This window comes from Amblyomma maculatum, chromosome 1, assembly GCF_055883805.1.
Source record: "Amblyomma maculatum isolate TAMU_Amacu chromosome 1, ASM5588380v1, whole genome shotgun sequence".
NCBI classification, from domain to species: Eukaryota; Metazoa; Arthropoda; class Arachnida; order Ixodida; family Ixodidae; genus Amblyomma; species Amblyomma maculatum.
In genome coordinates, this window is record NC_139344.1 from 278,891,233 (window position 1) to 278,918,084 (window position 26,852).

Consider the following 26,852-nt stretch of genomic DNA (forward strand, 5'->3'; position numbering starts at 1 on the left):
ATAATATTTTACATTTTAATTATTGTGATTGAGATGTTTCATAGCTATGTTTATTTTATTATTCTGCGGACCTTGCCTCCTTGCCTACTGCCTGTGTGACTGTGTCGTGTCTGCTCGTGTGAAGTAAGCCGTTGCATTTGGCACTGTTCCTTTCTTGCGATATGTTGTAGAATTTCCCTAATATTCGTGCAGGTTTTGCTTTTGTAGCGTATTGCAGACACTGTCAAAATGTCTGACCTCATCATGATTTTGACGGGAGCTATTTCCCTAGTCACTATTGTCCTGATCGGACTCCTTGTCTGGAGAGGCAGCACGTCAAGTAAGTTATTTTTCTGCTTTATCGGCATACCTGATTGACGTTGTCATTCATTTACTTGTCTTAGTGGCACGCCATGGTGCCACTGTTAATTCATATTTTTGGAACGCTGACGTAGGCAAAAATCTATGCTTTCTTGAATTGTGTTTTCGTCTGCTCATCTGTTTGCATGGTTTGACCCATATCGTGGTTGCTGCTGGTGGTTGATTTTCTTTTGAAATACTAGCTCATCTAAGCTATTGCCTCCTCGCTTGATCTCAGGCCATATTTAGATCCCAAATTCCCGTTTGTAATCTTTCAAGGGAGAAAGTATTGGTTTGGATAGAAAGGAGTGCTCTCTCGTCGCGTTCATTACTGCGCTGCGAGCTAGTAATTTTGTTTTTCAAATCTGTAGTTTTTATACATTTCAAGACGTTTCATATTGACAATAATTCACACATACTAAGTAACTTTGCGCATTCGATTCTTAGCGGATTGTTGTGTTGACAGTGATGTTCTCGATAATGGTAGCATGGGCAGTACAGAACACTATAATGGGCAGGTGGTGTCAAAAGTGAATGGACGGCAGCGTTAGAGAAAAATTTTAATTTATGCCCCCTCATTTCATTCATCTTTGAATAAATATATGGAGACTAATTGTCATTGTGAGAAATCATTACTCAATGCACCGATAAATATTGAGCATTACACTTCGAATTAAAGAGTATTAAATTTTTTGACAAAGTCGCTTTCCATTTATTTTTGACGGCACCTATACATAAAAAAAGTCAGAGGGGAGTTTGAGGTCCTGTGCTAGGCATGTTGGGCCTGTTTCGGGCGGTTTTGGCAGAGTTTTGGCACTTACACAATTTTGTAACAATGACAAGCTACCTATGTAGCCCTGTGTACATGAACTCGACAGAGTCTGGTCGGGTAAGCCTGTCAAGTAAAAAACCAGTTGTCAGGTTCATGCATACGCAGTCGGGTCGAGTAAAATAGGCGGCGGAGCGGGTCGCGTTAACTCGCTTGCAGGGGGTAGGTTAACTCGCTTGACCCGCTTGTCTAGAAGCATGCAGACGCTGTCGAGTCAGGGAGTCAAGTTATGGGGAACTCTGAGGTCTAAAAGCCTCCGGAGCAGCGAGGAGCGTCAGCGAAATTGAATGCTTTTTAGCCCTCAGCAACGATAAAAAATAATAATTGAAGCTCTCGATAGTAAAAGGTAACAGAATCAAATACAAGCAAGAAACTTGCACAATAATGTTGAATCTCGACGCTACGCGCCACTGCGATACTTGCTCGCTAGAAAGCGAGTGCATGTAGACACCAACCGGGTCAAGTAATGGCTACCTCGCTTACTCGGTGCTGACTCAACCTGGTGCTGTCGAGTCCATGTATACAGGGCTGGTGTTACACTTTATCGAAAAAGGCAGGCTGGAATATAATATATTAAGTAAGAACTTCACTCGGAGATAAGGACTACCAGACTGCCATAAATTTTTTTTTTTTTTTAACAAAGGCACTAGTTGTGTGCTTTCACAACACTTATTTTAATTTTACTGAATTCCAGCTTGTAATACTAGCAAGTGTTTTCGCAGCTTGTAAAGCAGAAAAGAAAAACCTCCCTGGAGCCTAGTTTAATCGTAATGAAAATGGCCCAGCTTTTTAATTTCATTGTAGACATGCATCCAAAAATAGTCACGAAAAACAATAAAGACTGGCTTGTTTTATGCACTGTGCGCTATGCACCATGCATGCTGCATGTGAGCTTATAGGTCTACCAAACTTGTGACATTGTGGGAAGGGCAACACCGGAAATGTCGTCCTCTTCACATGGTTGTAGGCGATAAAGGACCACAGGCCAGGGCAGTGCCTATAAATCGGGAAGCAGGAGGGCCTGCAGGAATTCGGCGGCCGCGGCGAAACGCACGAGCCAGAATGGGCGTTGGCCGGCAACTTGATGAGGGTAAGCTGAAAGTAGCTGGTGATGAAACTGTCTTCTTTGGGAGGCTGACCCCCCCACTGTTTCCATTCTGTCATAGATGATGATGAGGAAGATGATGATATGCTAGAAGACATGATAGCAATGCCTGAAGGAAAGATTGGAGCCAAGAAACGCAAGAAGCTTGAAATGAAAGCTGAGAAGCGAGCACAGAGGGAGGTATGTTGGTGAACTAGTTTTATGCATCTTTGTGCAATCATGCTCACTCTGCTAGTATTTTTTACAGCTGGCATGGTTTTGTAAGCAGGCTATGCACTTTGAAGCCATCCTGTGTAATGCCAGTGTAAAACATTACCCTATTGTGGTAAAGGTAGTCCAGTAGTCAGCAAGGCACTGAAAGGCTTTTAAACGAAACTCTTTATTAGGCTGACTTGTGCCCTCAAAGAACTTTACAACTCTGTAGCGGCGATGCCAGCTGACGTGCTTGGCAGTCGTCAAACTACAGAGTGACCGTCGTTCTCAGCAGCACTCAAGATACACCCACCCAAGACAGCTAGAACAGTATAGAAGCAGTGGTGCATGGTCGCGATTCTTTGAGATAAATCTCTGCGCATGTTACGGTACAAAGAAAGTGATAATGCTGTGCCTTGCGGCCTTGAGCGGGAACAAGCAAATTGAACAAATCCTCGTAGCAATATGTTCATAAGCTTCAGCAACCTTCTTAGCTTTCACGTTGCATTTAATTGTTCCAAGTAGCCGGTGCCTAAATGTGAAGTCACAGGGCATCAGTATCGTTGCACACTGGCAATCCATGCTTTATTAGGGAGGTTCTCAGCTTATAAGTACTGCTTCAATCCAGATGTAAAATACCATACCAAACTCACTGTTTGAAAGAAAGCACAGTGGAAGGCATGTTTGCACCTAATCTACAGCAGTCATGCCTTGCGCGACATTCATTAGGGAAAGGGCAACACGGTAGACCACAATTATCATGTTACACCCCAGGAGCTTTGTCTTTGTCCTTGCGTCCCAAAAGTGAAATATGGTTTGTTTGTAGATGTGAGCCTTTTATTTCCATGCCGCACATGTGTTCACTAGTGTGTTATATCAAATATCTGTTTCCAGAGGGACCTAGAAGACCGAGAGGAGCGACGTCAGAAGCAGGCCATGGATGAAGAGCGTAGGAAGCAGGAAGAACAACGGGAGAAGGAGCTGGAAGCTGAGCGGGTCAGTGCGCTGCTAAAAAGACAAGCACACAGTTCAGTGTCTCCACAGTTTAGTGGAGTTGATGTGCCATTTTTTTGCCAGTCTTTTCTTGTCAGTCTGTCTCAGAGAACAAGTTGACGCCAAGGGTCGTGTTCCTAGTTCAGGTTTGAAATCGAACACTGCACATACTGAGTAATGCGTTATCTCTCTCATTTCAGGGCTTGTTTTAAGCATTTTCTATCTCATATTCATTAAAATTGTGAAGAAACCTCCCGAGATGAATTTATGTTTCAGGAAGTGCAATTTGTTATTGCTCATGTTTTAGTTAGCGTGATCCTCCAATATTGTACGGCTCATCTTGACTGGTAGGTAGCTAGTTAGCGTATACGTCATTAGTAGCAGCTGTGCATTTTGATTGCACACATAGACCTTTTCTTTGTGAATAATGCAAATAAATAAAAATGAGACAATTGGCTCTTATTGACATGCAAACAATGCGTCTTGTTGCATTGTCAAAATGAAAAAATTTTAAGGGAGCCCTTAAGTCAGCTTACCTGCAGCAAAGCAAAGGTATTTTGGCCACCCTGCTGCGATCCTTGGAACGCCTGATTCTTCCAGAGGAAGAGAGACAGAGAGAGAGAAAGACATGGAGACTCATTCACTCTACTGAGAGAGAAGGAGAGAGTAGAGTGGAAGAGAGAGTCTCTCTCTCTAGTCTAACTCCCATCTCTTGGAGAGCTTGCCACAATCTGCTGCGATCTTTGCAGTCAAACGCCTTTGCATAATCAATAAAGCAGAAGTAGATGGGTTTCTGGAACTCTCTTGCTTTTTCCATGATTCAGCGAAGGTTGGCAATCTGGTCTCTAGTTGCTCTGCCCTTGCAAAACCCAGCTTGCACGTCCGGAAGCTCCTGATCCACATACTGCTGGAGCCTACCTTGGAGGATTTTCAACATCACCTTGCTAGCATACGAAATAAGCGCGATTGTGCCGTAGTTGGAACAATCTTTGGCACTGTCTTTCTTTGGAATGGGGATGTAAACTGACCTCCTCCAATCCTGTGGCCACTGCAGGGTTGTCCAAATTTGCTGCCACAATGTACACAGCACGTTAACAGCGTCATGGTTGAGGTTTTGAAGCAGCTCAGCTTTAATGCCATCAATTCCGCTAACTTTGTTCTTAGCAAGGCTGGCTAAGGCCCATTCAAGTTCACTCTTCAGGATGCCCAGCTCGAAATCAGTAATCACAACCGTCTTATGTTGGGTTTCCACATCCGGGTCCTTCTTGTACAGTTCTTCTGTGTATTCCTGGCACCTCTTCTTTATCTCCGAGGCTTCAGTGAGGTCCCTGCCTCGTTTGTCCTTTATCATGCCCAGCTTAGCACAGAAGCTTCCTTTGATATCTTTGATTGTCTTATACAGAGCTCTTGTGTTCCTCAATTGGCTGTTGTCCTCAACTGCTTGGCACTGTTTGTTCAGGAAGGCATTCTTATCTCTTCTTGCTATTTTCTGAAAATTCGCATTGAGAACCTTGTATCTTTCTCTTTCCCCCATAACTTTTGCCATCCTCCTTTCCTCAGCTATTTGCAAAGCCTCTTCATATAACCAGTTTGCTTTCTTGCATTTTTTTTGCTTTGGAACTATCTTAGTAGCAACTTCTTGTATTATATCACGAACATCAGTCCACATCTCTTCAGGCTCTCTGTCTTCTAGATCTAATTCTTTTAATCGATTCCTCACTTGCACAGCATATTCTGATGGAATTTGATCCAGATCATACCTGAAAGGCCTTCTAGTTTTCTGCGTTTTCCTCAATCGAAGCTTAAATTTGGCAACAAGAAGCTGATGATCGGTGCCACAATCGGCCCCAGGCCTTGTTTTTAGTACTTGTATAGCGCTTCTCCATCTCTGCCGGCAAAGAATATAATCGATCTGATTTCTGTACAGACCGTCTAGGGAAGTCCATGTGTACAGGCGCCTCTTGTGCTGTTGAAAATGAGTATTCGCTATGGTCGAGTTGTTTTCTTGACAAAACTCCACTAGCCTCTGCCCAGCTTCATTTGGCTCACCAAGACCGAACTTGCCTGTAATTCCAGATATTTCTTCACTCCCCACCTTAGCATTCCAGTCTCCTATGAGAAGAAGGACGTCTGACGATGTAGTGCGGTCTAAAAGGCATTGCAGGTCAGCATAAAATCTCTCAACGTCAGCTTCTTCAGCAGTAGTTGTTGGTGCATAGACTTGGATAGCTTTTATGTTGAAAGGGTGACCTTGGATCCGAAGTGAAATCATTTGGTCGTTTTTGGGGTTGTACCCTAGCACTGCTTTGCCCATTCTTCTGTTTACTATGAGAGTGACCCCATTCGTTCTCTTGGATTCGTGCCCACAATAAAAGACATAATGGTCGCCGGAATTAAACTCTCCCATTTCGGTCCACTTGAGCTCGCTGATACCCAAGATATCAATGTTCAATTTGTCCATTTCTCGCTTGACGACATCCAGTTTACCTTGCTTCATAGATCTTACATTCCGTGTTGCTATTTGATATATCTCCTTGCAACATCGGACTTTACGGTCGCTTCCCGACACATCCACAACTGAGCATCCTTTTGGCTTTAGCCCAGCCGCTTCATTTGTCCTGGAGCTACTAGGAATCGCCCTTTGTTCATCCCCAGTAACAGGGACGCCTTCCAACCTGGGGGGCTCATCTTCCGGCTTTTGACTGGTCATAGGGTTTTCTTGGCAGGAAATACTGAAGTGGATTGCCAATACCTTCTCCAGTGAATCACATTTTGTCAGAACTCTCTGTCGGGACCTGTCTATCTTGGGTGGCCCTACACAGCAGAGCTCACGACTTCGAGTTTCGCAAGCCCCTCCGCCACGACAAGGCAGTGATCCATGAAGGGGCAATTGTATGGCAAGCACGTCTTATTATACCCTAGCTTACTGCTACATTGGACAGAATTCACTAGTTAAAACCCCTTGTCTTGTTTCTTTCTTAAAAGGTGCAAACATCCTAAGCCTGCTGTAGTGCTTTAAAATATCCCACCACAAGACAGACATAATTTTGCATTTGGTACATGATAGCCTTAGGTGCCTTTGTGCCATTAAGCCCAACAGAATGCGTATGTGTAACTGAGGCATTAAACAGAGCACTTGATCTTGTTTCAGGAAGCAGAAGAGAAACGGCTGAAGGAGGAGAAGGAGAGGCAGGAGTTGGAGGAGTATCTCAAGATGAAGGAAGCTTTCTCTGTGGAAGATGAAGGATATGACGCTGCAAGTGAAGAACAGGTATGCAAGTAGTGTCGCCATGGTAGAGCCTGCACTTGTTGGAACAGTATGCTGAGCCCTAGGCCAGAGGTTTGTTCTACATTTTGGCGGGCTTTCTTTTGGTCGAGTGTTCACCAGTAGAGAGGTGCAAGAAGCTTTGTTTTAGAGTGCAGCTCCTGTGACCCTGTTAGCGGGTTGGTCTACGTCGCTGTTGGTGCCTTTGCCTGTGTAACTGAGCAAAAGAGAGTCAAGAGCCAAAGGGAATTTCCCACAAGAAGAAAAATTCTCTTCGGCTCATCAGAAAAAGAGTGTGTTGTAACTGCACGCACATACAATCTCTCAAATTTTTTGCCCCAATATATCAGAAAAATGCTTGATATAGTTGCATTTAAATTTCGCATTCGGGAGTATCTTAATTATCCTTAAAATTTTTTTCCCTATATATCACTATTACATTTTCATCTGTTACCTGCGAGTACAACATTGTGTGCACTTTTCTTCTACCTGAAGGAATTAAGGAAAATACCATTCTAAGCATCTTTATTGTGAACAAGTCACTTTTTATCTTAGCTTATTGCCATGAGAAAATGACCGTGTTGAATTTTCGTGCATTTTTTTTTTTTTTTTTTTCATTTTTTTATCTTCTCACACCGTCCCTTGTTTCCATCGAAAAAATAAACATTTTTCCGCCTAAATAGAATAATCAGGCTTCAAGAAAGACTAAATTTTCTAGTGCAAAATACTAGCGGTTAGTTTTTTGCGGGGATGTGAATGCAAAATTTCAAAGTGCCATAATTGATCAGAATAGCAGCATCAAACTGCTATGACTTACCAGCTAAACACCCCAATGATTTTGAAAAAAAAAAAAAAAAATTCTTTTTTGAATGTGGACTTGAAATTACAGAACAAGTAAAAAAATCCTATTATTCGGTGGTAAAATATGTCACATAAAAATAATGTGTTGCTTGTACACTGCTCACTGTGTCATGAAATAATATTTATAGGGGAAGAAGTTGCGAGTTTGCTTTGTACACATTTACATACTTCGCATGCTAACCGGTCCGAAACTATATTTTGCCCTTTTTGGGGCTGCGGAAGGAAACAAACAAATAAGCAAGAACATTTCCACAAATGTTTATTTTTGAATTTTCTCTTCCAGCTTGACACCTTCAGCGCTGTTTTGGCTGGGTATGGTGTCATTGGAAGCATTCCCTTGGGTGCAGGCCGGGATTTTGAGGGCATGTTTGGCAGAATACTGTCTCCTTCCCGCTGCAAACTGCACAATCTTTGCTGCTTCGGCCTGCAAGCTTGTAGATGAAATGAGGCCTACTATCTAGCCTTTCCTTACCATCCGAAATGAGCAGATGGGCCCTCATATCACCGACCAGCTGTTTGATGAGGTTCCAGCGGTACTGGAGATGTCGCTGCTCCTTTAGGCCCTGTTTGAGCTGCTGCAGTCGCATCAGAATGAAGCTGTTTACGGTCGAGGCTTCCAGGAGCCAGAAAAACAGCTTCCTCCACCATTTCAATGGTCTTGCAGGTTGAAGGAATAGCTGGCACAATAGTAGTCAGCCCTGTCGACTACACCCATGTTTTCTGTGTAGTCACAGATAACCACAGGCTTTTGGAGAGTATTTCCTGCCTCCCGCTTTTGTCCGCATATTTTTCCTTCACTGTATGGGAGTTATTTCTTGCAAGAATGCGCCACGGGGGTGCTAGACGCTACGGTTGCCTTCTAGCCCTGACGTGCCAGCCCTAGCAGACAGAGCTGTGACCCCCAACCCGCAGTGTGAGAAGTCGCCAATGCGGCGGGTTCGGGCCAGTGGGGACAAACGCAAGTTGTGCAGTTGTACATGGCAAATCAACAGCACACAAATACAACCGCCGTGTAGCGAGCGAACGCCGTGTACAGAAATGAAATAAAACCACCTAAAAGGAAAGCGCACACAAGAGAGGTGAGAGGTAGTCTGCTCACCTGCGCGGCTTCGTGCTCACATCCCGTTTGGGTACGTGTGTACGTTCAGTGGCCGATTCTCGGTGACGGCGGTGGTCTCCCTGGCGGAAATTATGAACCGCGCGCTTGCGCGCTCAGCCGCTGACGAACGCCCGAGCCAGTGCGGCAGACGCGCTCTTCGACTCGAACATGAGAAAGGAGGTCTCCTGGTTACGCTGGCAGGAAAGAGGGAAGCCCGCGGCAGCGTCGCCGCAGGGCCCAGGAGGCGGCGGGGGGTGGCCAGCGTGCCCTCTTGTCCACCTACCTCTCTACCAGCGCGCGTAATCACGCGTGTTTATTACGCGCGGGCGTTATAATGGAGGAAGGGGATTGTGAATCCCCACAACTGATGCATTATGAGCTGAACTAAGCGTCGCAACTTGACATTTGTCCCGCGAGGCAAGCTCCATGTATGAATGTCCTTGGCGGTAAGCCGCTACATCTTTTTCTTCAGTCTTTTTTTTTTTTTTTTTTAGTTGTGGCGGCGTTTTTTTTCTGTTAGTCGTAACAGTGCCAGTTAGCAGTATGCTAGGTGGTAGCTACTTCCCGGCGTAGCTAACTGCAATTTCTCAAGCAGGTGCAGAACAATCCTGCACATGAATGGGAGCTCCGGGTGGCAGAGGCTGTCAGTCGTCGTGCTTCCGTAATAAGGATCAATTGGCAAGTGCATACGCCTGCATGCCCCATTTCGTTGGCTTCTGTGGATTTAGCATTAGAACGAAATTCGCCCCTTAAAGCCAATGGTGCTCTCGTCAATACAAATTTTTGGCCCGGCGCTGAAATGCTCTCTGCATTTTCCATCAATCTAGTGAACAATGTCCCTCACCTTGCTGCCACGAGTTGGTCGGTCGGGCGAGGCATCTGGACTTGGTGAAACGTGCAGCATCCAAAAAATTTGTAGAAACCGCTTACGTTTGAAAACATGAGGGTAAACGCATCTTCTTGAGCAGGTCCTGGCTAAAGTGCTCCTTGATTTCGGGCTTCGGATTCAGTGCCATGTTGATTATTACGCCTAAAAAGACGTTGAATTCTTCTACAGAAACATCTTCCCAATCATTCAAAATTGTATGTTCCAGAAGAACTCCGGCAGTCAAGATTTTCTCACGCACATAGCGGTTTGTCTCGTGCACAACGTCCTTAGTCAGTTTGTCTGTAAAGAACAACTGAAAGTAATCCAACTGGCAGGATAGGTTGGAGTTGCTTACTTGAGGTCCCGGGTTCGACACAGTGAACGGAATTGATGTGAAGTCTGAACAATTTTCTGTGTATGCTAGCCAGACTGCTGCACATAGTCTCGTGTCACTAGACCCAGCGGCTCCAGCACAATCATCGTCGTCATCACTGCTGGAACTTGATTCCGTGGATGAGCTGTCTTCGTCGTCTGAAGGGGGCACATAGTTCTCTTCCTCACTAAAATCATCATCACTTTCAATGAAAGCTTGACAATGTTTGCCGTAGAAAGCACTCTGCGAGAACGTGGCCATGTAAACAGCATGTAAACAGAACGACAAAACTCTCGCACGCTTGCGTCAAAGCTCCAAAACACTTAAGTGCTGCCCTCTAGTTTAAAAACTTAAAAATAAAACGAATGAAAAGACTAGTTTAGTATTTGTCTAAGAGATGGCGCAGCCTGCATAGCAAGCCGAAATGCACTCAATAGAGGCTTCACAAAAGTTAGCGCCATCTAGTGAAAGAAACACAAACTGTGCGCGGTGGCCATGTTTTGATCCGTCCGCCCGCGCCTCCCAGAGTGCTACCAACGTGCGCCTTCGTGGAAGCCGTGCATGAACTGCAAGCTGCATTGGAATGCTCACAAGCGATTGTTTCATTTTTAAACATCTCAGTAGTCGCTGCTAGCACCAAGCTCTATTCGGAATGCCAGCATGTTTGCTGCGTGCCCTTCTGCAGCCAGCGCACCGTCGTAGATGCGCACTGAATCAAGGTATACGCGTGTATGCGACCGCTCGTTTTCAATCCTAATTGGCTTTACAGGTGTCACTTCCATCATGTCAAGCATTACTGCACGTCCCTCTGACTGGGAGCTAGCTCACAGAACGTAATATCATCTAAACCATCTAGGTGTTTTTCCGTGCTATGGGGCCTTGTGAACTTGAAGGATAAGCTTATGCTGCGATGGAAGACATGGGAGAAGGAGCAATGCATCTATAACAAACGTATAGTGCAAATAGGTCGCTTGAAACCTTTTGTATGTAGATTGCATTCACCATTCTGTATTTGACTTATGACAAGGGCATCATTACCGAGGCTACTTTTCACCGTTGTACGAAATGGTAGTGCTTGGTGCAGATAGCAAAACGGTTGTCTAGGGCTCCCGAGCTGCGTGTTTTACACTGCAAAAGCGGCTGCGAAACCCACGGCATCTTGTAAAGCAGGAAGAGATGACATCTCACTAGTGTGCCATAATATGCTCACTTCCAGCCCGTTTCGAAAAGCGTTATCGCCTGATAATGCGTGCGAAATCCAGTACGTGTCCAGAGCGCACAGCTCAGGCTTGTATTCTGTGCCTATATAATACCTGCCAGCGTGGCTGATAAAATAACGAAGCTTGCATTTCACTTCTGTGTGTTTTATCGAGTCGCCTGATAGTTCGCTAATTGACAGCCACCTGAAATTCGGTTGATTTTGTAAGTATGCTGATTTCTTGTTTATTTCTTCTTTCGGATAGTAGACATCTGAAGCCTTAACCTCGTATGCAAGCGCTGACATGGGAAAGTTCGGTAAAGAGGAACTCGGCTGAAACGAAAGAAATACAAAAAGACAACTCACATTACTGTGCAGTGTTTGTGATTGGTGCAACTGGCTGTGTTCATAAAATCAAATTTATATCCTATTATTATAAAAAAAAAAAATAGGGCGATACTTAAGCTCTACCTTTAAGCCATTAAGGATGTGACGTGATAGTGTCTCTCTCCGCATGCACGCACACACGTGGACGGACAATGTTTTTTTTTCTTCACGTTTAATATTTCTAGTTTTTAGTCTTCTTTTATTTATTTATTTTATTCCTTTCATTTATTTTCTTTATTTTTATTTTATTTAACATTTTTCATTTTTATGCACCAATACTCAGCATCAGCAAACATTGCCTTTCCATTCTGAGCCATTTGACACCTTTTAACACCTTCTTTAATTATTTCAATTAATCAGTTACAAAGAAGACAACCTCGGTTCGTCAGAGTTTAGCATGGACAGTCAAAGAGCGCCAAACCGACCCGGAATGCCAACAGGCATCCACTGATAAGTTTCGCTTTCTTCTCTGAAGCGACGGTGATGCGCAAACCAAGCAAACAAGCTCGCAATCGTCTCTCATAGGCTTCCAAGTGAATAGCAAAAGCACACAGACAAAAAAAAATTCTCCACATTATAAAACTTTGTATACTGTATCTGAACAAGGATGATGCTACACGGATCAACGAGGAGTTCGTGTACGACTCGCAGAGCAGTTTGTAACGGCATTCAGCAGCCCGTCCGGTGGGCCCAGCCGCGCCTCGGCTGTCAAAATACGCATCTAGGCGTCGCTGACAGAAACCGCCAGGGACAGAGGAAGGTCCCTTGACCAGGTAGTGTCTTCTCTTGACATTAAAAGGTCTGTCCAAGCACAGCACGCTAGGTTACAACGTGACAAGCGCGGAGAGAACTGCGGGCACTGACGGACGAACATGAAGCTCACGGATGAAGTGATCAAAGTATGGCCGCCAGCGCGGGATCAGCGTTACCGCTCACGGTTGCCGCACTTACTTTTGTAAACCTTCTATTCAACTATGGAAAAGCTTGTCGGACCATGCCCGACAGCAGACTGCTATGGCCAAGTAGCGTTATTGGGCGGGATCCGACTAAAGACCGCAAAGGGTTAAAAGAAGGGAACCATCTAAACAAAGTCTGACTTGTGAAGAAGGAGTTAGTTTTTTACACCAAAACAAAACACTGAACCCATTGTTTGGCACATTGAACCCGTTGTTTGGCAGTTAGACTTCTGGCACAATTTTAACATGGTAGTATTTAAGGCTTCGTTCTCCAGGAAGTCCGGCATTGGCATTGTGAACGACATATCACTGGCCTGCCTCTGAAAGGTGGTAGTTGACAGGTGACATGGCCATCCATTGACTAGTCGTGGGATTATGTGACGTCTAGAAACCACAAGGCATGGCTTATTGGGATGGACTGCCAACTCAGATTTCGCCTTTCAGACGGGAGGGTGAGATTAAAAGGCAGCCCTCCGGGACCCTTGTATTCCGAATTAGGCATGCTGCTCCTAGGCCATGCAGGTGCTTTTGTACGGCTTGGCTGAAGCATGGCTTAAAATCTCTGTAGGATGCTCTTTCAGATAATGTGGTATCTTACAACTGCATGCTAATTAGTATGTGTGGGATGAAAGAAGTGCAAATTAAATTATTAGAATTATGCCAATAGTGAAGTGGGTGTGGTCGAAAGAGGATCTGCAAAGCAAGCTCTTATTGGTGGAGCTTGTGCTCCAACAAACAGCAGTTTTTTTTTTGTTTTAATTATCCGCATTGTTTTCATTTTTTGCTCTTATATAAGAGCACATAAAACTTGTTAAGAATCTGAAATCTATGCTATTTGCGACAAGGCTTGCTTGTCATTGTTGCCTTCTGCTAGCAGTGTTGTAATTGTCCTAATTCTTTTCTTATGCACATGGCTGCATTTGTTTCAGGCTCAAAACAAGCTACAAGAATTTCTTGAGCATATAAAAGTGGGTATTACACAATTTATATTGTCTTGTCTTTTTTTCTTATTTTGGGCTGCAAGTTGTTCAACAACCTGACTGCATATACAGTCATTTCTATTAGTATTGCAAATTCATGGAGCTGAAGAAGCCTACCACCAATTGGCACGTTTGCTTGTTTATGAAGGTGGCACATAGGTTCCTCTGGAAACCATGCCCTATAGTTTTTCTTGAAAGCTCTTTGTTTTAAATTTATCATTTTTGAAAATGATTGCATGTTCTAGCAACATATTATTATTATTATTTTTTTTGAGTAACGTTCACCAGCTTCTGCAGCTTTTTTATTAGTTCAACAAGAGCACGCATGTCTTGCCTCTAACGTAGAGAATAGTAACGTGAGAGAGACAGGACACAGTAAAAGACATGGAAGAATGCTGGTCGTGTCTCTCACTGTGTCCTGTCTTTCTCACGCTGCATCTCTTTATATCACACCAGCTAGCTTAAAATGCCACCTTAGTCTTGTCCATACTAGCTCATTCCCTGCACAGATAGGTGCATTTGAGGTGGTGTGGATCGTGCTTACACCCTCAAACTTTGTTCCACTAGGTGCATCCTTCAGTGATCCTGAGAATAGAAATCTGATTGCACAATGTCAGGTCTATTCAAGGAAAGGAAAGCACAGTTCACTCACGCTTGCTGATTGCCTCTTAGGTATTTGTACATTGTGTGATGGTGGCACCGTCATGTTTTCTTGAATTCTATTTGGCTGCAAACGCCTGTAATGCTGTTTTGGTTCTTGAAAGCTCTGAATGCTTGCATCCTAATTCATGATCTTGTCCCTGGACACCATGACCACAAGAATCGTGCTGTCAATGGTCTAAGGAGCGATGGTTGTGATCTCAACATGCATAAAATGTATAAACTTCTCTTTTCTTGGTAATTGCGCATGATGCTACTTCATGAGCTGCCTCATGATGCCTAGTTCAAAAGCACCAGGCAAGGTTTTATATGTAGCGAAACTGTCGCCAAAGGTTTAGTAACACTTATTTATGACTCATATTGGGCACAGGGGTTGTTTCAGCAGGGACAGCACCAGAGTACTGTCAAACCCACTTATAACAATACCGCTTTGAAGGTTTTTGATGCTTTTTGGTGCTAATTCGAAGGTTTTCGGTGCTTTACTAGAATGCTCGATCTCAATTGCACCGGAAACCAATGAAGCGACGGCACTTCGGAGCTGCGAAGTGGCGCCGTAAAGCAATGCTTATGCTTGATATGCCGTAGCGCCCTAACTCTAAAGCTCCGAGCACAGGAAACTACTCTAGGGTAGGGCTTGGCGACCACTGAAGCACGCCCATGCAGAAGTGGAGACATGCTTCACTGCAACGTGCCCTGACAGCGCGCAGTATCGACTGGCATTGTTTATTTTAATGGTGCACCATAACATGAGGAGTTACCCGGCACCTCGATTACTGTATCTACTCTTGTAATGGACCTACTCGCACAGTGATCCTACCCCGCACTTTTATTGCTGTGAATTCTAGAGAAAAAAAGAGGTTCTTTGTTAGCACGTTTCCATATTTCGCGCCGCTATCATTGCGGTCCACACTGCATTTCTTGGCAGAGCACCAAGATGCTGCTCAGCGATAACATCACAGCGTGTTTATCTTTTGATGTTAGCTCCTGCGGTGGGCGTGTGCAGTGGGAGGGACTTGGCAGAGGGTCAGTGCCCTTTATAGGAGTGCTGGCAGTGCCTTGTTCGGCTCGTTCGGTTACACAAGCCCGTTGATTTTCAGTATGTTCGATTTATTTATCACGTCGGGATTGGGGCGGGCACTGTCCACTACCACAAAATGATTTGAACGCGTGATAGCAGCAAACGTCTTCTTGAGCGAACGGCGCTAAAAAGCCGGCGTCATGATCACGGTTGACTGTGTGCTTACGAATAGAAGGATGAAGGGGATATGCCCAGTGTGTTCTCACAATGAAATTTTTTGCTGTATTCAGTTAATTTGAAAACCCAGTTAATTCAAGCATTTGTCTCGGTCCGGAGTGACTTCGAATTAACGAGGTTTTACAGTACTATGACCGTGCTAGCTAAGTCGCACCGGGAAGCACTAAGAATAATCTTGTCCATGCCCGGACTTCATTCGTGCTGAAATCTTTCACTCGGCTACTTGCAGCAGTTGGGCGCCTTGCAGAGAAATGTCAACAAGATTGTCGTGAGGCATTCAAAGCTTACTATATGTTTCTGCGTGGGAATGAGTGAAAAGTGTGAGCCACTTACTCCTCATTAAACTTTCTAAAGTTTGTGATGTTTTCTTTATTTCTTTTGACTTAACCCGGTTATAATACATATTGGTTATAACAATGTTATATGTTGGTTTGACTGTATTCATAGTTGGGTGGTGTGCAAAACCAAGGGGAGTCAAATTCTGGACAGGCACAATGCTTCTGTATTGTGTTGTTTTGGGTATGTGCCATTAAACACAACACAACACTTCTGTGTACTGCTGTTCCTTACAAACATTAAAAAAAAAAATGAATTGCTGCAGTGCAAAGAGTTTCACATGCGCAGTTACTAAGAATTACCTGAAATAGACACTCTGAAAACTCTTCATATAGCCTGACAAGCATTGGGGGTAGTGATCATCTCTCTTTTGTGCCATCACTGTTTCAGTGAACTGGTATATGTCATTTCCTGCAGAATAATAGTGCTACTGCACCCATGTACAAAGAAAGCATCCATGTTACAGCTAGCGAATTGTAGTGTTGCCATTCTATCACTATAAAAAAAAATTTGAGCATTGATTTCTAGTTAAGACTATACCCACTGCAGGGCGAAGGCCTATCCCATATACTTCCTGTTATCCCTATGTTTTGTAGTTTGTATTAAAACTGCATTTTTTTGCATAATGTTTAGTGTAAAATGGCTAGAAATCAGTGGCCTTATAGAGTGTCTTTGTTAATGCTAGATTTGCAGGCTTATTTAATAGGTAAACTGTGACAGGCATGAAATGCAAGAATCCCTGTACAGGTAGTGTCAGAAATAAATGGATGGCAATATTAGCTTCAGTAACCATTAACTTCTTTTCATGCATCCTTGGGGTAGATATGCGCAGCTTAATTGTGATTGGGCAAATGACAAGGTGCATCAGTAATCTATCATTACTCTTTGGGTTCAAAGAAAATAAATTTTTTGATCATAATTGGCTTCCATTTACTTTTGATAGCAAGTTCATACAGAGGCTTATTGAAGGGTCACCTAATGCTGTCTAATCCAAGGTGCACACAGCTCAAGGCTGCTGTAACAGTGGTCTTTAATGGACATGTATATTTTGCATTTCTAACTTTTTTATTTGTTTGTTTTGCAACTTCTGAATATTTCAGAAAGAAAAAGTTGTCATTCTTGAAGATTTGGCTGCAAAATTTCAGTTGAAAACTCAGGTGAGTTTTCTTTTTATTGGTTCTATAGTTTTACTCCTTCAGTTTTCAGAAGCTCATCTTGCCCCCCCCCCCCCCCCCCCCCCTTTTTTTTTTGTCAGATGTTGAAGGAAACAACTTTTTTAAACCCTAGTGTGCATAGACATTTTGTCAGCACTCTGTACACCCAAAAAAGCAACTTTTATGTCAAACAATAATTGAATCTCCTGTTACCGACTGCATTCATACAGCTAATGGCATATCGCAGCATTGTAAAAACATTTTGGTGATGCTTTATTGCACCTTTTTGTGTGTGCGCTTCCAGCAAACTTCACTACATTATGCTCTTTTCCCTTAAATTGAGTTTGGAAATTTTTATTTTATTATTTTTTTTTCTTTACTCATTTGCAAGCTGTGTTTGCTATTAATAAGGGTGTGGGCAAAACTCTTGGTGCTTACTGTATGGTTGGCTGGCAGTTCATATTTTAGTTTGATGTATTATCCTTTATGTAGTCATATCCTCATAGTGAGAAAATCGACAGTAGGTTGTTGCATCAGCTGGCTTGCAGTGCTAATAATGTCTTGACTTCTTGTCACCTTCCCAACTACTGCACGGGCAAGGAACATTGCCCGTACAGCGTAAGGCACGACATTTAAATCCATATGTGCCTAGATACATACTCAACACATGCTGAATATGTGTATCTGAGCATAGGTGGCTGCTTTCAGCCACTATTGCCAGTATGCACTCAGCCATGGTTGTTCACAGGCAAGGTAGAATATGCACTTAATGGCTAGATTTCTTTGCAGCAAAACTGTTATTTCTTTGCAGTGCACACAGCAGTCTTAGCCCCAGGACTTTTCTTTTTTTTCTCGCCTATGATAGAATTTCTGGAGTGCCTCACCGTGGTGGTGCAGTAGTTAGGGCGCTAGACTACTGTACCAAAGGATACGGGATCGAATCCTGGCCATGGCGGCCACTTTTCGATGGAGACGAAAAGCAAGGCGCCCGTGTGCTGTGCAATGTCAGTGCACGTTAACGAACCCCAGTTGGTCGAAATTTCCGGAGCCATCCACTACGGTGTCTCTCGTAGCCTGTGTCGTTTTGGGATGTTAAACCCACAAACCAAATCGAAATTTCTTGACGCACATAAATGAGTTTTCTGCGTGGAGTCTTGCCTTTGTTTTTTTTTTTTCAGTTTTTCTTTTGTTGAGCTTGGTTTAAACTCTTCCTGTTACTGTAAGCGTTGCTCTTTGAGCATTATTTCAATGAGAAAATGGCACTGCATTTATAGCTGGAGTGCACCTATAGAGCATGTGTTGAGGTATTATTCTATTAGTACTCGGGGACAATACTGTGGCTATGCAGGGAAAGCTACAGCGGCGAAGCACACCAGCTCGATCTGCAGCAGAATATAGCCCCTCCAGAAATTTTGCAGATCTTGCTCTAGAATATTACACCTTTACAGAAATATTCGCATTATTATAATGTGACAGTTATACTACTATACTAACTAGTACAACTTGAGCATAACATGCCGTGCAAATACCAATATCTGTGCTGATGCCTGTTGACAGTCCTGCGAAGCATAGATGGGCTGCATCTGCAGTGCCTCCCCACTGGTTTTGGTTCGCTTTCACAGCATGTATGTGTGTGTGTGTTGACAACTTACGTTGTCTGGACTATATATTAGTTGTTCAATAATGTAACTACACAATTCTGTGTTGTTTGCAGCTCGAACTTTTCACTCAACACCAAGGCAGAACTAAAACGGAAACTGTAATTGACAATGAACTTGCGTGAGCTACTTGTTATAGTAATACTCTAGGGAAGTGTATTGATTTCAGTAATGTGTTAGTCTATGCTCATTCTCTTGTTGCAGTCATAGCACAAATGAATTTATCTACAGTCCTTGCCGTTTCCTATGTTATTTTTTAAGCGGAAGGGCCATGCATTACAATAACATGCACAGACTTGCAGAAGTGTTTTATAACATCTGACTGACTGTGCATTTTTGCTAACCCAGGACTGTATTGACCGTGTGCAAGCCCTGCTGGCAGATGAGACCCTAGTTGGCGTCATTGACGACCGAGGAAAATTTATCTACATAACACGGCAGGAGCTTGAAGAGGTGGCGCACTTCATACGGCAGCGAGGACGGGTGTCTATCAGTGAGCTTGTTGACAGTAGCAATTCACTCATCAACCTGACACCAGCTGCATGATACGTGCACAATTGCTTTTGTACGTATTTTTTATTATAAATACTGACACAGATGTCATTTTGCATTGTGTGTTTGGCCCTATGCATTCATGTGCAATAATACACCATGTACAGTCTTTGTCAAAAGTCTAGAGCCCAAGGGGTCTGGTTCTGAGCCACTTCGTGCGGCGTGTAATGGATCTCCAGTGTTTCCTATTATCTTGATGGTAAGAAGATTTTTTGCCCTACCTACTTCAATGGGAAGGACCTCCACTAATTCTAAATCAGCGCCACTACACGGCTCGGAAGCAGAAGCTATCATTTCAAAAATCATGGAGGTGTACTAACTTTTTATGCTTAGATAACTTCTACATAGTTCATTGTGCTGGCTAAGACCAATTGTGGGTTCTTTATGACATTTTTGACTTTAAAAACAAACTTCATTTTTTCTGTTGTCGTTATATGTCGCATATTTGATACTTTTTCTTTTTTAGAGAATAATTAGGAATCAAAAAGCATGTTCCAAATAAAAATTTAGTAATCCAGCCCTTGGCAAAAGAGTTTGGAAATGGTAGTTTTCTCAATGACTGTGCTCTTGCAAAAAGTGGAAACTGAGAAAAATGAGCTCAAGGCTTTCAAAACATGCTATTCAAATTTAGGGCCTAAGTTAATAAATCAAAGTGGACTGGTGCAGACATTGGGCCATCATCTTGACACTGCTTTGTGGCGATTGCTTCGAGTTGCCTTTTCTTTTTTATTCTTTTTTTAATCTTTACAGCTGTCCAGCGCCCTTTTCCGTGTTCGTAAAATGCTTTTCTTGGTTACTTGCTGGGAATGCCTCATTGTCTAGGCTCCATATTCTACCTCCAGCCTGTTGAGCACTTTGATCAGCGAGGCTCCCAGTGGTGTGAAAACAGCGTTCAAAGGTTACCTGCTGCATTTTAGTCAATGCAAGCTTCTATTTCGGTTTACCAGCTATTGCCACGGCCCAAAACTCGCCTTTTCCTTCTGTTTTTCTTTTTGTTATAGCTGTCTGCTGTACTCTTGATAGTAGCAGGTTTTTTTCTGGCTAAAGAGCTCAGAAAACAAGCATTCTAACCTGGTGATACACTCTGCGTTCAGTTTCTTGCTCGCTATGCGGCTGCGTCTGGAAATCAGTGTTCATAGGCGCTTTCGGTGGTGAGTGCACCCAATCTCGCAAAAAAATTAATTTTGTTTTTCTGCGCAAACGACAACCAAACATGGTGAGAAGTTTGTTTAATACATGCAGAATTCAAAACAACAAAAATTTAAGAACATGTTTTTTTGGCGAAAATTGTGATTTTAGCCCCGCATCCCCTCTTCAAAAAAAAAAAGAACACCTTCAAAGGTGATTTTTTATACATCTCTTTGTATAAAACGGTGTAAAACAGGCCTCCAGCCACTTTCTGTCTTTCTTTTGTTATTTCCTTCTTCACCTCTGCTCAAATCGCTAGAGCCTGTTCTCGACGGAGCACGACTGCACTGGGAACATCTGCCTTGTACACGAGGAAAGGGGGGGGGGGGTGGCTTTGATTCCCAGTGCTGCCAGGTACCAACCAGAGTTTAGTGAGCACATGCTTTCTGCTTACCTGGTGCTTTGCTTATGTGGGTGCAAAATGCTAGAGAAAACCAATTTATGACCTCTTCCCTCTCTCTCTCTTTTGTTTTTTGTTTTTTTTTTTTTAATGACAAGTATCAGTGGTTAGAAATGGCATGAAATCGGAAGAGAAAATTTGCATCACGAAACTACCTTGCCTACTTACCATGCCTGTGGACATCATTCTTTGAGCCAGGGCCACCTATGTACTCCATTTAGGATTTGTCTTGTGCATAATGCATGCGGTGTTTCAAATTATTGAGTACAGATTTTTTTTCATTCCTTTTTTATTTTTTTTTTCAAATGTTTTGAAAGATAGACTGATGTGGTCTGTGCATATTCATGGCAGAGCAAGATGGACATTATTTTCTTGCTAAAGTGCTGTAAAAGGACGAATAACTATATAAAGTTAACTAGTCAACTTCTCTAATTTTTGGTATTTGGACAGAACATTATGTTACAAATTTGAAGGTTTTCAAAGTTGAAGGTGAGTCTAGTTTTATAAGATTTCTGAATCAGTATCACAGTTTGAAATGTTGATGTGAAAAATATTCTTTTAGTAGCGTGTTTCCGGGTTCAATCCTGACCGCTGGCGGCTGCGTTTCGATGGAGGCGAAACGGAGAGGCGTCTGGGTGTTGTGCAATGTCAGCACACGTTAAAGGTCCCCAGGTGGTCTAAATTACTGCGTAGCCCTCCGCTTCGGCTCCTCTTCCTCTCTTTCCACTTTCACTCCCGCCTTCCTCCCTTCCTTCACGGCACGGCTCAGGTGTCCACAGAGCACATGTGACAGATACCGTGCCTTTCCTTTCCTGTGAACCAATTATTATTATTAGTAGTAGTAGTAGCATGCTAAGGTGCCTTCGCCTCAGTGCAGATCTCTGAAATTGCATCTCTACACAGAGTATTGTCACATGAATCACTTAAACTTCTTCTACATCATAAGGGACGTAGACTGCGTCTGTTTCATTCAAGTCGCACCGTTTTAGCTATGTGTAGCATGGGAAAGCCTGTTTCAACAGCTTTCAAAAGATTTTTTTTTTTTTTTTTTTTTTTTTTAAGTGAAGCGAGGACGGGTTTCAAACTGCAAATCATGCTGGCGATACTGAAACTTTGAAAACTGGTCTCGCCTTTGTTTTTGCAGCCTTCAATTTCGCTATATAATGTTGGGCCCTAAATCTAAACGTTAGTGAAGTTGATTAGTTAAATTTTTCTATTTAGTCGTCCTTTTACTGCACTCTGCAGCACAGATAATGTCCTTCTTCCTGTACAATCTGCCACATACTGCCTGGCATGCACATCTGTCATGGCTTTTTAAAGAAAAGTTCGTGTTGAATCGTTTGAAACACCCTGTATGGCGCCTTTCTTTTTCGGGTTAAAATTTTGGACTGAGTTTGGGGATAAAAATGTGGCAATATATATATTTTTTTCGCTGAAATTTGTTTATAAATAGGGCTTATAAATAGGAATGTTTATAAAAAACGTTCAACAGGTTTTATTTTATGGGTCTTCTTGCAGCAAAAGACATTTAATATAACCACTTGTTCTTGTGCCAAACATGAAATTGCCAATTTATCGCTCATTATTTCACAAACTGCGTGGAACTGGCAGATTGCATAAAAGCTTGTGACCAAATTTGATTTTTTCTCATCTATTACAATTCAGTTCAGTTCAGTCATGTCTGACTCTTCGTGACCCTATGGACCATATCACGCCACGCTTTCCGGTCTCTCGCTATCTTCCTAACATCACATAACTTCATCTGCAGCGCCTCGAGGATGCCATCTAACCATCGCGTTCGCTGCCTACCTCTTCTCCGGCGACTATCAACCTCTCCCAACATTAAATCTTTCTCCAGCGACTCCTCTCTTCTCATCAGATGACCAAAGTAGCTGAGCTTTAACTTTAGAATTTGACCCTCCAATGGGCAGTCAGGGTTTATGGTCGACAATATCGACTGATTTGATCTTCTGGCAGTCCAAGAAACTCTCAAGAGTCTCCGCCAGCACCACAATTCAAACACGTCAATTCTCCGGCGGTCAGCCTTCTTCACAATCCAACTCTCGCATCCATACATCACAACTGGAAAGACCATAGCATGAGTTACATGGATCTTGGTTGGCAGACTAATGTCTCTGCTCTTTACTAGGCAGTCAAGGCTAACCATGGCTCTCTTTCCCAGAAGCAGGCATCTCCTAATTTCATGGCTGCAGTCTCCTTCCGGGGTAATCTTGGAGCCCAAGAAGAGAAAATCTGTTACAGATTCCACTTCTTGTCCCTTGGTACTCATTTTCAGCCATGATGTATACAGAAGGTTAACAGCGTCATGGTTGAGGTTTTGAAGCAACTCAGCTGGAATGCCATCAATTCCGCTAGCTTTGTTCTTAGCAAGGCTGGCTAAGGCCATTCAACTTCACTTTTCAGGATGCCCAGCTCGAGATCAGTAATCACAACCGTCTTATGTTGGGTTTGCACATCCGGGTCCTTCTTGTACAGTTCTTCTGTGTATTCCTGCCACCTCTTCTTTATCTCTGATTCTTCAGTGAGGTCCTCGCCTCGTTTGTGCTTTATCACGCCCAGCTTAGCACAGAAGCTTCCTTTGATATCTTTGATTGTCTTATACAGAGCTCTTGTGTTCCTTAATTGGCTATTGTCTTCAACTGCTTGGCACTTTATGTTCAGGAAGACATTTTTATCTCTCCTTGCTATTTTCTGAAAATCCGCATTGAAAACCTTGTATCTTTCTCTTTCCCCCTTAACTTTTGCCATCCTCCTTTCCTTAGCTATTTGCGAAGCCTCTTCATATAACCAGTTTGCTTCCTTGCGTTTCTTTTGCTTTGGAGCTACCTTACTAGCAACTTCTTGTATTATATCACGAACATCAGTCCACATCTCTTCAGGCTCTCTGTCTTCTAGATCTAATTCTTTTAATCGATTCCTCACTTCCACAGCATATTCTGATGGAATTCGATCCAGATCATACCTGAAAAGCCTTCTAGTTTTCTGCGTTTTCCTCAATCGAAGCTTAAATTTGGCAACAAGAAGCTGATGATCGGTGCCATAATCGGCCCCAGGCCTTGTTTTTACTGCTTGTATAGCGCTTCTCCATCTCTGCCGGCAAAGAATATAATCGATTTCTGTACAGACCGTCCAGGGAAGTCCATGTGCACAGGCGCCTCTTGTGCTGTTGAAAATGAGTATTCACTATGGTCAGGTTGTTTTCTTGACAAAACTCTACTAGCCTCTGCCCAGCTTCATTTGGCTCACCAAGACTAATATTGCCTGTAATTCCGGATATTTCTTCACTCCCCACCTTAGCATTCCAGTCTCCTATGAGAAAAAGGATGTCTGATGATGTAGTGCAGTCTAAAAGGCATTGCAGGTCAGCATAAAATCTCTCAACGTCAGCTTCTTCAGCAGTAGTGGTTGGTGCATAGACTTGGATAGCTTTTATGGTGAAAGGGTGACCTTGGATCCGAAGTGAAATCATTCGGTCGGTTTTGGGGTTGTACCCTAGCACTGCTTTGCCCATTCTTCTGTTTACTATGAGAGCGACCCCATTCCTTCTCCTGGATTCGTGCCCACAATAAAAGACATAATGGTCGCCGGAATTAAACTGTCCCATTTCGGTCCACTTGAGCTCGCTGATACCCAAGATATCAATGTTCAATCTGTCCATTTCTCGCTTGACGACATCCAGTTTACCTTGCGTCATAGATATTACATTCCATGTTGCTCTGTGATATATCTCCTTGCAACATCGGACTTTCCGGTCGCTTCCTGACACATCCACAACTGAGCGTCCTTTTGGCTTTAGCCCAGCCGCTTCATTCATCCTGGAGCTACTAGGAATCGCCCTTTGTAACATGTGGGATGCCTTCCAACCTGGGGGGCTCATCTTCCGGCGCCATATCATTAATGCTATTGTGACTGGCCATAGGGTTTTCTTGGCAGGAAATACTGGAGTGGGTTGCCATTACCTTCTCCAGTGAATCACATTTTGTCAGAGCTCTCTGCCGTGACCTGTCTATCTTGGATGGCCCTACACAGCAGAGCTCATGACTTCGAGTTTCACAAGCCCCTCCGCCACGACAAGGCAGTGATCCATGAAGGGGCTATTACAATTACTTCGACATATACATTACAGATTTCCTTTGCAGTACTTCTACATCTTTGCAAGACCTGCCTACCTTGTACAGTGTGAAAACATTCATTCAACATTACTGGCTTCATTTCAAACATGCAAGAATCCTGAGGCATGACATAGTTACCATGGAAGCTGTTTGTAAAATAATACTAATATGGCACCTGGTTGGTGGCTGTGTTGTGGCCTCTTGCTTCTATAAAGCATATTCATAAGATTTGTCCTCAAATTAAACCATGCATAAATAACAAACTTCAAAAGAGGTTTAAGATTGCTGGTTAACTTAAAGTGTGCCTCTGGAACAAGAATAACATGCCACCTATTGTTTTGTGCAGGGTTTCTTCTTTATGAAGTTGCATTTGTACTGTCTTTACCAAAAGTAACAAGCTGATGACAGGATTTGTTTCTTACTTACGGTACCCATAGCCCAAAATCTATGCGAGGTAAAGAGAACACTTGTGTCCTCATCTTTCAATCTTTAGTGGTGCTATAGGGGCTCCACTATACAGCTAAGAAGCAACCTTTGTTACTTGGCTATGTTTGGCAAAGATGGTTTAACCTCTAGAAGGCACGTGTTTGGGTAGAAATTGGCTTTACCTGCACTTTTCAAGAAATCTGTTTTAGGAGGCAAGAATTGAGTAAAGCTTGCAATAGTCAAAACCGAAGGATGCTAAAGTATATCCAGTAAAATCAACTCCTCCAAAAAGATGCAGAATTGAAAGTAGAGATATTGGAATTGCTCTCCAAGAAAAGGGTGGTTTTTGCATTGGTCACTCAAAATAAAATGCAGTTTTCAGTGTACCTTGCGGCACCAAACTAAGTATCAAAAAGCAGCAGGTGTCACAAACGAGGCACACTTCCTTTGGAAATGCTCACTCCAGTGTCCATAACGTGTGTATTCAATCCTCGATACTTGCCAAGTTTCATTACTTGGGTCTCCTGGCATTAGCATTTGGAAACTTCGTGACTTTTGTTTGCAGAGACTGCTTTTTGATGCCAATTACTTAACACTCTTCACACAAGCAGGCCTTCAGCCATTGTATTCTGGGGTAAACTGTTTAGATTTTGCATCCAGTAGATCAAGTTGCTTTTAGTAGGAGACCCAAGCATCGCAGGGTGGTGCCGCGTGCACCAGTGAACAGCGCCCTCTCCAGGCAACGCCGCATACTTGGCTGGGCAAAGCGAATAGCTCGCCTGCAGACTTTCGTGTCTTTGCGCCGTCTGTACGCGGAGTCAGCTCGCGTTTGTTGAAAGCTGATTATGCGTGCGCACCCTGACCTCGGAGCTAACTCACTTTGAGTGCGCTTTTGGTGCTCGCGCTTGGATTTTCGTCATGAAAGAAAGCTGTCTTGCGCGGACGCTCCTGCTTCTCGCTTCAGTTTCACCGGTTGTAGGTGAGAAACTCTCGCTTGGACAATGTCATTCTTAGAGGGAATGTGTAGCGATGTACACACTTCGATGTGTGTCAAGAAAATAGCCAACAGCTGTGGCTATTTTCGCAGCACAAATGTAAAAAAGGGTGAGCTGTTGGTCACCGATGCGTGTAGGGGACACTTTTTTTCTGTGTGCTGTGAGGTCGCTGTGAAAGATTCGATGTGCGCTCCCGTGGTTTAGAGAATTGGTATTTTACGCTTAATATTGTCGCTTTGGGAGGAGCGCGCGCTGTAGTCGCGCGAGTAAACTTGAGGTTGGGCTTCCTATAGACAAGCGTCAGCCCGTGACGTCGGTGGAGATGCGGCGGCGCCGGCGACAGCAGTGACTTTCGTGGTGTAGGCAAAAGCATGGGCCGTCTGCATTGGATGCGCGGCGCTTGCTGCATTTTCGAGCACAATTCCCGATATTCCTGCAATGTGTGGTGCGGTTGGTTGTGCCACAAGGCACAAAAAAGAAAATACTACCTGTTTTCACTTGTTTCTTGCGGTCGGATAAAGATGAGAGCGAATGGCAGAAGCATTGAGCGCGACAATTGTAGACCCTTCGGCGACGGATTGCCTTAGCAGCTAACGTGCGTTGCACTTCTGCACTGAAACTTGATCAGTTCGTTTTGCAACTCGTAACTG

At 43.4% G+C, this 26,852-nt stretch overlaps 1 protein-coding gene across 1 annotated transcript; it reads left to right on the forward strand.

Moving 5' to 3' along the window:
- The first annotated feature begins 77 nt into the window (after window positions 1-77).
- On the forward strand, window positions 78-19,106 carry LOC146206642 (DDRGK domain-containing protein 1-like). Its single transcript, XM_084591410.1, has 8 exons — window positions 78-319; window positions 2,136-2,258; window positions 2,335-2,453; window positions 3,360-3,461; window positions 6,610-6,729; window positions 13,395-13,433; window positions 16,797-16,853; window positions 18,857-19,106. Exons 1-8 carry the CDS (start codon window positions 229-231, stop codon window positions 19,052-19,054), a joined length of 849 nt encoding a protein of 282 aa, XP_084447536.1. The 5' UTR covers window positions 78-228; the 3' UTR covers window positions 19,055-19,106.
- The last annotated feature ends 7,746 nt before the right edge of the window (window positions 19,107-26,852 follow it).